General features: G+C 42.9%; 4 protein-coding genes across 4 annotated transcripts; 1 reads left to right on the top strand and 3 right to left on the bottom strand. All coding sequences in view use genetic code 12, as the record gives it.

Annotated features, from left to right (window-relative positions):
- Nucleotides 1-789: 789 nt before the first annotated feature.
- On the bottom strand, nt 790-3,717 carry DIP2 (snoRNA-binding rRNA-processing protein; the record flags this gene model as incomplete). Its single annotated transcript, XM_002618960.2, has 1 exon — nt 790-3,717. One exon carries the CDS (start codon nt 3,715-3,717, stop codon nt 790-792), a length of 2,928 nt encoding a protein of 975 aa, XP_002619006.2.
- Nucleotides 3,718-3,963: 246 nt separating this feature from the next.
- On the bottom strand, nt 3,964-6,069 carry PLB5 (Plb5p; the record flags this gene model as incomplete). Its single annotated transcript, XM_002618959.2, has 1 exon — nt 3,964-6,069. The coding sequence occupies one exon, from the start codon at nt 6,067-6,069 to the stop codon at nt 3,964-3,966; it is 2,106 nt and encodes a 701-aa protein (XP_002619005.2).
- A 647-nt stretch (nt 6,070-6,716) lies between these two features.
- FOB63_000167 (uncharacterized protein) lies at nt 6,717-8,465 on the bottom strand (the record flags this gene model as incomplete). The annotated part of the gene is made up of 1 exon (XM_002618958.2): nt 6,717-8,465. One exon carries the CDS (start codon nt 8,463-8,465, stop codon nt 6,717-6,719), a length of 1,749 nt encoding a protein of 582 aa, XP_002619004.2.
- Nucleotides 8,466-9,706: 1,241 nt separating this feature from the next.
- On the top strand, nt 9,707-12,316 carry SSY1 (Ssy1p; the record flags this gene model as incomplete). Its single annotated transcript, XM_002618957.2, has 1 exon — nt 9,707-12,316. One exon carries the CDS (start codon nt 9,707-9,709, stop codon nt 12,314-12,316), a length of 2,610 nt encoding a protein of 869 aa, XP_002619003.2.
- Nucleotides 12,317-12,412: the final 96 nt, after the last annotated feature.

Here is a 12,412-nt window from a genome sequence, read left to right as displayed (position 1 = left end):
TGGATAGTGATCTGACAGGTAAAACGGCAATACAAGCGAAAAAAACAAGAATTTGCGGTGCGGCGTGCGCAATATGGGAGCCAGTAGACGAAACCGTAAGATCGAGTTGAAAACGGCGCTAATGGGTATTCAGCCCTATCACTCCTCGAATGGGAATCAAGTTGAGCTAACCGCTAGAGTCGGGAGATAGCGGAATGGCCAGAAAAAGGGAAGCACTATTCTGAGCAGTAGGATTTGTGGTTTGACCCAGTAAATGAGAATAATTTCTCTTTCGAATCGTCAAAAGCCCCTCTCAGCCAAGGGAAGAAAATAGCGTATAAAAAATGCTCAAGTGCGAATATTGTGCACATCAAAACCAGGCGTTGCAAGAAAGACCCCGCGTGCTGAATACGGTATTTCACACTTTTCAGCTTGCATTCGTTTTTTATCGTAACCGTTTTGCAGAGTGATAGATTTTCGCCGAGAAATGTCAATATTCTACATTTCGCCGTCTATTTAAGGATGGAAACGCTCAGCTTTGGGGTTATCAGCCGAGTCGAATCAGCCCCGGTGTGCAGGGAAAAAGGCACCGATTCGCATGGCACAAAACGTAATACTACACCATGATTATAGCCATGCTCTGCTATTGAAATCTACGAGGAGTGCTGTTGCACATGTCTTCTGCTCTTCGTCTTTCCCTTTCCATTTTCTCATCTTTATGTTTGTCCACTGTTTCTTCTCTTCTTAGATATACAAAGCTACTTCAGCTTCTATTAACTTTTCTTTTATCGTGCATTCCGATTCACTGCTCTATACCGTGGCAAAAGTACGTTTCACCGCTTTTTTCTCCTCATACTCTCGTTGTTCAGCCTCATCAATAAACTCAGTCTCGTGGTTCAACTTCCACTGGTTCCGCTTGAATCTCAAACCTTCTGTGTTGTATCCTAACTGCTTGGATGCCTCAACCAATTTGCCACGAAGCTGTGTTTTGACCTCAACCAAGTAATTTCTTAACTTCTCATCACGTTGGCTCACTAACTCTTTGGCATTGGTCCGCATGACGAAAAACAACACCTTGCATATGAGTGAAAGATTGACAATGTTGTTGGTGATGTTTTGTTTGTTGGTCCAAATGGAAATAAATCTCATCAACTTCACGGTGTAAGAGAATGGGAGAACCAACAATGCGTCTTCAAGCTGAGTCGAACGAATCTTGAGCATGGTGTTTAAAACATACTCTTGACCCGTAACTCCAAATGCAACAAGAATCGAGTTGGGCGTAGGTTTAGTAGGCATGAATGCCCCAGGTTTTTTCGACTGATACTGCTGCAATTGCAATTCGTATTGCTCCACATTATCAAGATCTTCGACACCAATATCAAGTGCCTCCATCAACTTTTCTCCTGCCTTCAATGTTTCCATCGTTTGTTTTCTGACGCTTGCAACGCCATCTTGTTCATCTTCTTCACCATCTTCATCCTTACGTGCCGTCACATCGTCACCCTCCAAAGACTCCAAAAGCTCATTTTCGTAAAGCTCATCCATCTCTTTTTCTCTTTCTTCCTCTAAGAAGACCTGATCGTTTGTGGCGCTCCAGACTCTGATGGAGTGATCATGCGATGTAGAGACAACAAAAGAACCGTCTCTGCTAACACTAAGAGCCCAAACTTCACTCTGATGGGCAGGCAATTTCTGAATGCATTGAAACTTGTCACCGTCCCAATACTTGATCATACCATCCTTACCAGAGGAGAAAAAGTTGTGGCTCTCTGGAATGAACCGAACATTCATAATAGAGTCCTGGTGACCAAAGATCGACTTGTGGCAATCACCAAAGTCCAAGCCCCAAATCTTGATATTTTTGTCCGCAGAAGACGTGATGATGAGTTTGTTATCAAACGAAATGTCAATAGACAAAACGGGCAACTTGTGTCCATACAAGGTCAAAAACAACTTTAACGAGTCATAAAAGACAACTTGCACGTTATTGTTCAACAACGAAATGGCCAAGAATTTCGAATCAGGAGAAACCTTTACACTCAAAACTTCGTCTGTAACCTCTAATGTCTGAGTATGTGCTAACTTCAACGAAGACACCACTGTTGAGGTACCAGCTACGATTTCCTGACTCACTTTGAAGTTCCAGAACTTGACTTTCTTATCATTTCCACCAGTAACCAAAGTCTTTCCATCTGGAGTAAGGTCCATTGACCAAATGGCCGAGCCATTGTCATCCTTTGTACCACTCGAAACAAAAGAAGTGTTTTCATGTGCGTTTTCAACACGGTCAATCAAAGATGATGATGCAAGGTCATAGAGTTCCAAATCACCATTTTTGAAGCCCACAACGACTAATGTGCCTCCAGGTAAAAATTTGCAACACAAGGCATAGCCTCCTTCCAAGGAAAAAGTACGCAACACGTTATGACTTCTAATGTTCCACACCTTCAATTCGCCATTGGAAGCAGTTGCCAAAAGCTTATTGTCGTCAGACACATCCATGGCTCTGATGTCTGTTCTGTGACCCAAATTATCGATTGTGTGGGCCTTAACCGAGTGTATGTCACCGACCTGTGCTTTTCTGATTTGCTCAGGAAGTGGGATATTGTGGAACTCTATGGAATTGTTGGTTAATGCTAGGAGAAGGTCTAGGTTCTTTCTATTGGATGGAACCCAAACACATGACTTGACTTTTGATGTCGTTCTCACAGTCGTGAATGGTGTGATAAGCATGCTAATTTCCGATTCTCGGAGCGACTGCAAAATCTCATCTTCTTCAAATCCTTTGTCTTTTAATCTCTTTGTTCTCTTTGTAATACCCTTTTTGATCTCTTCACTAGAGCGAACACGGAATACTTCTGTAGTTCTGTCTGCATTCTGCAACGCAAAAATCTCATAGGTACCCGATGCATCTCTTACAGAAGTGAATCCAATATCCGTGCAACGAGCTTTACTCTGCTTCTCGAATTCTCCCTTCGATACAATCTTGGAACCATCGTCTCTGTCAAGATCTATCTCCCACACTTTCACCTGGTCTTTGCTTCCACAGGTTATAAGCATATCTTTGCCTGAGTTTAAGCCCAAAGCCCAGCATTCACCAGAGTGAGCTAAATGTGTTTCTACACATTGCTTTGACTTCAATTCCCAGAGCTTGATCAAACCGTCTTTGGAAACAGTCACAAGGTAGTCTTCCAACTCATCGTCGGTTCTTTCCATCTGGCTGAGTAAATGCATGCCTGTGATTTGACTCTTGTGGCCCTTCAACTTGAAAAGACCCTCCTCTCCAACTAAATCCCACATAATCACTGTCGAGTCAGCAGATCCAGAGACAACCCGCGTACCATTGCGATCAAACTTCAAAACACTAATTGCGGATTTATGTCCCAGAAATGTCACCATCACGGATCCAGATGTCAAATCCCAAATTTTGATAGTTCCATCGTTGTGGCCCGCAGCTAAAATGTTCGTTTGTTCATGGTATGCTAAGACAATGACAGTTGAGGGTGCCAGAGAAGTTTTTGCATTGGAAGCGCCTGGAGTCAAGTCGTCATTAAGACGAGTCATGAGTTCTCCGGTCTTGATATCCCAAATCAAAATATCCTCCAATCCGCCCAGGGCAGCCCTACCAAGGGACTTAGAAGACTGCGTAGGGGCAGGCGGAAGCCAGACAATATTTGATTGGCCCCCAATAACACCAAAAGAACTTTCCTGTTCGTAACGATCGTAGGATTTAACCATGGTGATACAGTGGAGTTCGGATTCGAGTTAGGTATTTTTGAAAAATGCGATGAGGATGCGCTGCGCACGTGACCACATAATAATTGTCTCTTCGAAAAGACAGACACTACGAGAAATGAGGAGAAGCAAAAAAGAGAACAAAGAGCAAAAAATGAACGTTTTCATTATTTGGAGAGTTAAGGGAATTTCTGGCTACAGAATTATTTAAGTATTTGCTTTCATCATTTTTATTTTTCTGTTTTTCTCTCACATGGCCATATTTGCAAAGAGCGCGAGAACATAGATATACTTTCCCATCCTTTTTCCCTGACTCCCGTTGATCCGCAGACTTGACAGTCGGGAATCCGAAGATTGAGAATTTGTGTTTGCAGTTCTAGACGTAGATAAACCTGAAGAGCTGTCGGGAGTAGAATCAGTACTCGAACTAGAGAAATTAGAATCAGACTTCGAAGAGATTTTAGATGCCGCTGAACTTGCCAGGGTGAGATCCGCAGATTTGAAAGGACCAATAGACCTTTGCGGGGAATCCTCTAAACCACCCGTCCAACAGTAATTGGCAAAGCAATCTTTGCATTCTTCTGACTGTTCTTCTCCCAATCTCTCTTGCTGCCTGCGAATAATTGCACATCCGACGCATGTGGGCCATTTTCTGTCTTGAGAGTAGTTCCCACGAGAAGACACCTCAAACCCGTTTTCAATGAAGTTATGAATCTCCTTCGGAGAGTAACTCATTTCATAGGTCGAAGTATTTGACTCGAACAGATGATACAGATTGGGAATATAAATAACGAGAGGAACATCAGTTGAGTTGCCTTCCAGTTCATGGTAGCCCACCAAATCTGTCAAATTTGACGCATCACACCCGAAAAAGACCGGTTTCCCGAAGAGATCCAGAGTCATAAATTCTTCCACTGAGGGGACATATGGGAAAGGAGTGCCTTTTCCTTGAGGAGAAAACTGACGTTCGTAGGTATACACTAGTGATGAGCCATTCGGCCAATTGTGTACATCAGCCGAGTTGTCATATGCAAAGATAACATCCACTTTCCTTTCCTTTTGGATAAGAGGATACAATGGAACATTTTGCATGTCTTCTCCACCATCCACTAAGTGCAAAGTTTCATCGGAAGCGATTGTTTCTGAAGCACCAAATTCACCATTGAAGAATGGATTTGGCTTGTAAGTAGCAATGTCTACGTTATTCTCGGAGAAAGGACTGAGAATTAACGTGAGCAATTTTTTAACTGCCCAGTTCAAGGTTGACGAAGATTGAACGCGGAGCAATGCCTGATTGAAAAGTGACGACAGTGTTCCCATGACAAAACCAGCATTGTCAAAGTTAGTGTAACACGTGTTGTTTTTGGGTCGACCGTTGTCGAGAGTAGTGCCTAAGAAATTGAGATCAACGAAACTGTTGAGACTTGGATCCCACGAGCCAAGTTCATACGGAGTGAATTCGAAAACAGTCGAATTCTCGTTGACTATGAGTGTGCCTGGACTTCTACCATTGGCGACTATGATCGGAAACGGCATCAGCTGGTTCTTGAAGTGACTCAAGGCTCTTATACTTGTCCAAGTAATGTTTTCGCCTCCATTATACGTTGTATCTGGATTGAAAAATTGGTATGAAAGTGCCCTTCCCCATACATCAGTGATTGAAGTTTCGAATCCGGCATTTGCTTTGCCCTCCACAGCCGTGCGCAATGACTGGTAGTATTTCAAAGTCAGAAACACATTGATACCACTAGGATTAAAAATCAGGTTCTCAAGTTCCCAAATTCCACTATCTGGCAGAATTGCTTCTTCCACTGTCATCCAATCATTTAGAACAAGAGTTCCCACTAACCAGCTACCGCCTGAAAGCCCCGTGATATACGATGAACTCTGGAGTAGTCCGCCAAGGCCAGATTTGTTCAGATATTCATATCGATCATCTAAAGCCAACAACTCTCCAGCTCCGCTGAACATTGCCCGGTATCCACCTCCACTAAAGGCTAAGCCGATGGTAATATTATGGAGATTCTTGGTCTTCTCGATAAACGCTTGAGCATCAAAATTGCTGAGACGGGCTCTATCAGAGAGGAAAGCTGCCAAGTTTTCGTTTGTTTGTTCATGTCGCCTCGCCATATAATCCTTCTCACTTGAATGAAGAGAAGAAGCCTCTCTTACTATGGAACCCGATGGGCATTTTGTACTTGTTGGTGCATAAGTCCTAATAGTCTTAGTAAACTCCACACTACCAGATTGTACAGTAGTAACAGAGGACTGCACACTGGATGAGTCTTCCCCGTCTTCCCAGGGCCATTCAATTGCTAAGCAGCACACGACAAAAGCCAAAATTGTGATCTTCATTGATATATAGACAAGGAGAGAGATATAAGAGAAGTATAATTTTCCGTTCCTCAGATATACCCAAAGGTACCCAGAAAATTTGACACCGCAAGTTGGAGCGCCATTATTGCCTAAAACGGTTAAGACATCAAATGAGGCCAGACAAGATTGATCTTAGTTGCTACACATTTCGAAATGGTACGTTCAATAAGAGAGCACTGTAAGAGACCACGGAATAGTTCCACAGACAGCTATACCTAGTCACGGAAAACGAGAGGGTGCTAGCCAACACTGATTGTCTATGTCTACAGTAAATTTTTTCGTTGAAATTTAATATCTTCACTAAACAATATGGAACAACTTTTTTTTTTTTCTTTTTCAATTTTGAAAACTTGTAAGGCTAAGCACCTCGTACGTGAATTAAGAGTTGGCTGGTTCGACAGAAGTTAAGTTATGCGATTTATTTTTGCGTTCATACTGATGTCCCGCAAGATGAACAGTAGAGCTGAATAGTCATCAAGACCGGCGAGTCTCTCTATTTAATTATATCAGATAAACGTATGCTGATGAACTCTAATGTACAAAGGTATCCTAAGGATCCTTGATATGCATGAAATGAATGTATCGTAACCCGTGAAACAAGTGGAATGCTAAAGACTTTCAACTCTTTAAGCTTCCATCTCAACATCCTCTCTAACAACTTCGGCAACGCCAGCAGCTGGAGTCTCCTCAGATTCTTCAATAGCCTTTTGTTCATTGATGGCAATCGAGATAGTGTTGTCATCCTTGTTGACAGCAACACCTTCGTTTGGAATGATCAACTCCAACTCGCCATTAGGCAAGAAGGTAGCTTTAATCTGGTCACCTTTAATGAGCTTGTCGAATTGGAAGTGCTTCTCGAACTGGATTTCCTGGTTCTTGAAGTCCTTGATCATTTCTTGAGCGTCTTCGGCGATTTCCTCATCGGATTCAGAGTCAGAATCAGACTCTTCGTCCGAGCTAGATTCACTAGATTCAGAGCTGCTGGACTCAGAATCGGACTCAGAGTCGGATTCGGATTCGGACTCAGATTCGGATTCAGATTCAGATTCAGATTCAGATTCAGATTCAGATTCAGAGCTGGATTCAGATTCAGATTCGGCTTTACCCTCATCCTTTTCTTCATCCTTTGATTCTTCAGCGCTCTGGTATTCTTCATCCTCTTCACTGTCGGATTCTTCACCGGTAAAGTTGAACTTGCCACTGATGACAAGCTCGTTTTTGTTCTTCAAAAAGTCAACCTTCAAGTCCTCCTTAATCATGGAAGGCAATCTGAGGTTCAACTTGTAAGTGTTCTCATCAACTTCAACCAACTCACAGTCTTTGGAGTCTTTCAAGTCCTTGGTCAAGTCGACGATTTCAAACTCTTCGTCAGAATCTTCCGCCATCAACAAACCCTCGTCATCGGAGTATTCCAATTCAGCGTCTGTAGAGTCGTTGTCGCTGTCGTAACGATCTGGAAGATCAAACTTGTGTTCGTAAATAGTAATACCCTCATCGTCAGAAGAGTCAGAGTCACTGACGTAGTAGTCGTATTGAGAAGCATCACCAGCATCAACGTCTTCTTCATCATCAGAAGAGGAGTATTCGGAGTCAACCTCAAAGAAAACATCGTCATCGGATTCAACTTCAGAGACAGAAACATCTTCTTCGTCGCTAGAGACTAGCTCATCAGCAAAATATTGTCTCACATCTTCAACATCGTCTTCAGAGTCGGTGGCCAATTCCAAGTCGGTAACAGACTCGCTGTCAGAGCTGGAAGAAACGCCGTCAATGAGAAGAATTTCTTCATCAGAGTCGGAGTCACTGTCAGATTCCAGGTCGAGTTCAGAGTCAGAGTCCGAGTCCGAGTCGTAGAATCTGACCAAGTCATTGTTGACATCTCTGACCTTGCCTTCAGCTTCCAAAGCGTCTAAAGCCTCAAGCTCCAAAAGATCGTTCATGTCGATGGCATCGTCAAAGTCTTCTGGAATGACGAAGACTTCTTCGTATTCGCTCTCTGGCTCAGAATCGAAATCAAACTCTTCCTCGGAGTCGATACCGTATTCTAATTGGGAGTCATAATCAGACTCGGAGTCAGAGTCGGAGTTCTGAGCCAACTCAAAGTCGTACACTTCTTCTTCTTCGCCAGAATCAGATTGAGCATAACCGTCGTATTCGCTCTCAGAGCTGGTTTCAGACTCAGTTTCAGGTTCTTCAATGTACACTTTGCTCGAAGAAGGCTGAGGGTAGTGATATTTGTGGTATCTTTGGTTTCTGCCATAGCGAGAAGAGTAATGGCCAGGACGGCGGTCGGATCTTGCGTGCTGGCTTCTTCTGGCATAACCTCTGTCTTGCCTAAGAGACTTTTTGTTGTATCTGGATCTAGAGTAAGACATGGTTGGTAGAATGTAGTATGGATATCTGATTAGAGAAACTGAAAAAGTGAGGTGGAGAGGATGCTTTATAACCGAAAAATCTACATCAAGTGCGAAGGCGAAGCGATGAGCGGTGCGGCTCGTGCGCCTTCCTCATTGGGCCGGATTGCCATCCATCTTGCAACCTGGACGCGCCTCCGTGCACCACGCGTTACGCGGGGAGCCTTCATCTTTCTAGCCATTTCTTTAGAATTCCATGGAAAATGGCAGAAGTTCCACGCCATGCACAACTTTAGGCTGTGTCCAATGAGACGAAACCGGGGCGATTTTGTTTCTTTTATAGTGTCCCGCAGAAAGAATATGCTGCTTCCACGAGAATCCATACGTTTCGGCCGGTTTGTTTCACAACTACATGCTTCTATTAGAGTAAAATAAAATTTTTCAATTTTTTTTTTCTCATGGTACCTTGTTAGGTGTGGCAAGTTTGCATGAAAGAATCACTCCTTTCTTTTTTTTTTTTGAAAAATTTTTGCCCTTTCGAATTTTCCATTTTTTTTTTTGACCATTTCATTTTTTGCCTCTTCGCGTAATCGTTACCCGCACTTCGTAGCCAGAGTATATAAGGAACGGTTTCCCTGCAACCCATTTTCGCACACTAAATCTCTTTGCCATTTGGCTTAGATCAAGTGTAGTATCTGTTCTTTTCAGTGTAACAGCTGAAACGTCATCATTGATGACATTTACATTTTTACCCTATTTTTGGATCTCAGGTGGTAAAGCTTGATGGGCTTGCTCACACTTTACCACACAGTGTCGTTACCATTGCACCTTCGGTTTCTGACGCGAACTTCACACTTTTAAATGTTTGCTGTGAGATCATAGCACGCACTTAAAAGAGTGCTAGTTATGCACTGCTGAATAGCGTTTACGTAACCTTCATCAGTTAACGTGGATGAGTAATAAGCACTTCTCTATTATGCCTGCGTGTTGTCGTGTGTCTTTGGTTTCTTGATTGATGTGAGATCGGATTAAAGAAGATATTATGTAAGATGCAAATCAAAGAACCTTCCAGCACGACTCTTTACATTACCCGTAGCAAACGGTCCGGAGAGAATTTCTAATGTGGTTTTTCTCTATTTAGTCCATTTAATAAGGATTGCGAAATGTCATTTTCGCGCAGAGGGTCCTTAGATACATGACCCATACCGGGGTTAATGCGATCTCGTAAGCTTTTATACTATTGATTGTTACACTATCACAAGATGAGCTCAGGCTCACACTCAATATCGGACTCCTCCATACTTGATGGAGGGTTGTTTCCGAGAATGAAACCCTCGGACGACACGTCAGAACATGACCCTTTCAGTACTATTTCTGACCACCAGAGAGATGACAATACTTCAGACTCTATCAATAACCTACGAACAATATTTCCATCAGCAACACATCCAAAAGCTGGTAGCTCTCATAGTATCGGCCAAGACCATGTGTTCCATACTGTTTTTGACACAGCAAGCGATTTTCGCTCGACCAGCTCATATGGTATCGATGATGAATCTAGAGAAGAACCCTCAAAATTATCTAGAGGTTTTTTGGGAGGTGACGAGCATGTTGACCCGTCAAACATGATGGATTTACTGTCTGACTTGGCGGATGAACATGTTTCATTAAATTCGAGTATCCTTCGCTCTATAGATAAGGAGGGACTTACATTGGAAACCTCCATAGAAGCTGAAAACAAGAAGTTTCCGTTTTTGGCACGCTACTTAGATGCTTACAAAAAACGTCATCCCGACGATCGCTCGTCGGTGTTTGGGATATCGCAACTCGATGACTTCCACAAATATGCTAAGAAGTCTGAAATAGACGACGCCATAGACCAGAGAATCAAACAGAATCGCCTAGACAACCTTCTATCGATAGTGAAAAGCAACGACTTGGCAGACAATTTTTATTCTGTACAGAGTCCGGAGAAGAAAACAACATATTTCAAGGAACCATGGAAACTACGCCTTCCTTGGAATTCTGAGAAGGAAAAAGTATATGTTGATGACAGCGACATCAGCGAGCTAAGGATTGCAGGAAACTCTTATACCTCATACTCTTCGAGTACTCAGGGCTCCCAGTTTCTTCAACGCAAGTTGAAAGTTAGACATTTACAAATGATTTCTTTTGGTGGAACACTTGGCGTGGGTTTATACTTAAACAGCGGCAAAGCCTTCACAATTGCTGGAGGTTTTGGAACTCTTTTGGCTTTTGCCATTGTGGGGTTGATTGTTTTGGCCACTATTATTTCCTTTTGTGAAATGGTTACTTTCGTTTCCGTCGTTGATGGAGTTTCCGGCCTAAGCTCTAGGTTTGTGGAGGAACTGTTTGGATTTGCCACTGGATGGTTATATTTCCTAAGTTTTTCTGTGGGTCTAGCTGGCGAGGTTGTCGCATCCGTGATCATCTTGAGCTATTTTCCCAATACTAAAGTATTGACGAATGCTGGAGCGACTGCTGGATTTGTCACACTTTTCCTTTCATTCTGCATTATCAGTAACTTACTCGATGTTCGTGTCTTCGGAGAAATCGAGTATGTTTCTAGTATCATCAAGGTCATTATGACATTAATCATGATCATAGTCATGATTGTAATTAATCGTGGAGGTTTAGGTGATCAAGGTGTCATAGGCTTTAGATACTGGCAGGAACTGAAGTCTCTCTTTGATCATAATATGATTTTTGGCATGTTCAGACCTTCGTTTGATTTGTCTAGTACAGGGATGGATTCGAAAACTACTGGTGTTGGTGGGAATTGGGGCAGGTTCCTTTCAGTTCTCACTGCCATGGTTATCGTAACTTACTCATACAGTGGAACAGAAATTGTTTGCATAGCAGCATGTGAAGCGAAAAATCCCCGCAAAGCACTCCCTTCTGCTACGAAAAGAGTCTTTTGGAGAATCTTGATTTTTTACTGCCTTGCTTCGTTTGTCATTTCTTTGAACATATACGCAGGCGACCCTCGTTTGCTTAGATACTATAGTGGACTTTCGGGAGTTCCCCCTGAGGAGTTTGATCATAATTTTGCTATCCAATACCTTGGAGGGAATTCATGTAAGTCTCACTATGCTGTTTTCGCCGGGTTCGCAAACGGCTCTCAGAGTCCCTGGACTGTGGCTCTTCAAAGTGCGGGACTCTGTAACTGGAGCGCCGTAGCGACGGCCAGTTTAGCATTTTTCGCCTTCTCGTGTGGCAATTCCCAACTTTACGTCTCCTCACGCACAATCTACTCTCTAGCATTACAGCACAAGGCCCCAGCTTTCTTGAAGAAATGCAATAGGTTTGGAATTCCTTATAATGCTGTCTTGGTCGCGTCAATGGCGGCCTTTTCGTCGTACATTTGTGTCTCTCAACTGGCGACCGTTGTCTTTCAAAATCTCACTAGTATGATATCTTCTTCTGGCGTTTTTGTGTGGTTTGCCATGTGTCTTTCTTATGTTCGTTTCTATTATGGGTTGAAGAAAAGACCTGATATCGTGAGTAGAGACGACAAATCCTACCCATACCGCTCTCCATTTCAGCCTTACTGCGCTATATTTGGGTTGATCGGATCGGGTGTTATGATTCTTTCTATGGGTTTCGTTGTTTTCATGAAAGGCTACTGGAATACGTTGTTTTTCTTTTCCAGTTACGGTTCGCTCATGATATTCGCTATCCTCTACCTTGGATACAAATTGACCAAAGGAACACGCATCTTGAGTCTAGAAGCTTTGGACTTTGACTCCGGAAGAAGGGAAACAGACATTTACGTTTGGGATGGAGGCAAGGAATTCAACCGCCGCAACTTGAAAGATTGGGCTCATCGGATAGTTCACTTCATGGCGTAAAGCGCCTCATGTATTTATCTCTTAATTGCACATAGTGCGTCGTAATCTCGCTTATATCAATGGGCATGCATGTAACTACCAATTTAGACAGGACCG

This window comes from Clavispora lusitaniae (assembly GCF_014636115.1).
Source record: "Clavispora lusitaniae strain FDAARGOS_655 chromosome Unknown tig00000003_pilon, whole genome shotgun sequence".
Lineage (NCBI taxonomy): Eukaryota > Fungi > Ascomycota > Pichiomycetes > Serinales > Metschnikowiaceae > Clavispora > Clavispora lusitaniae.
This window is presented reverse-complemented; position numbering and strand designations above follow the sequence as displayed.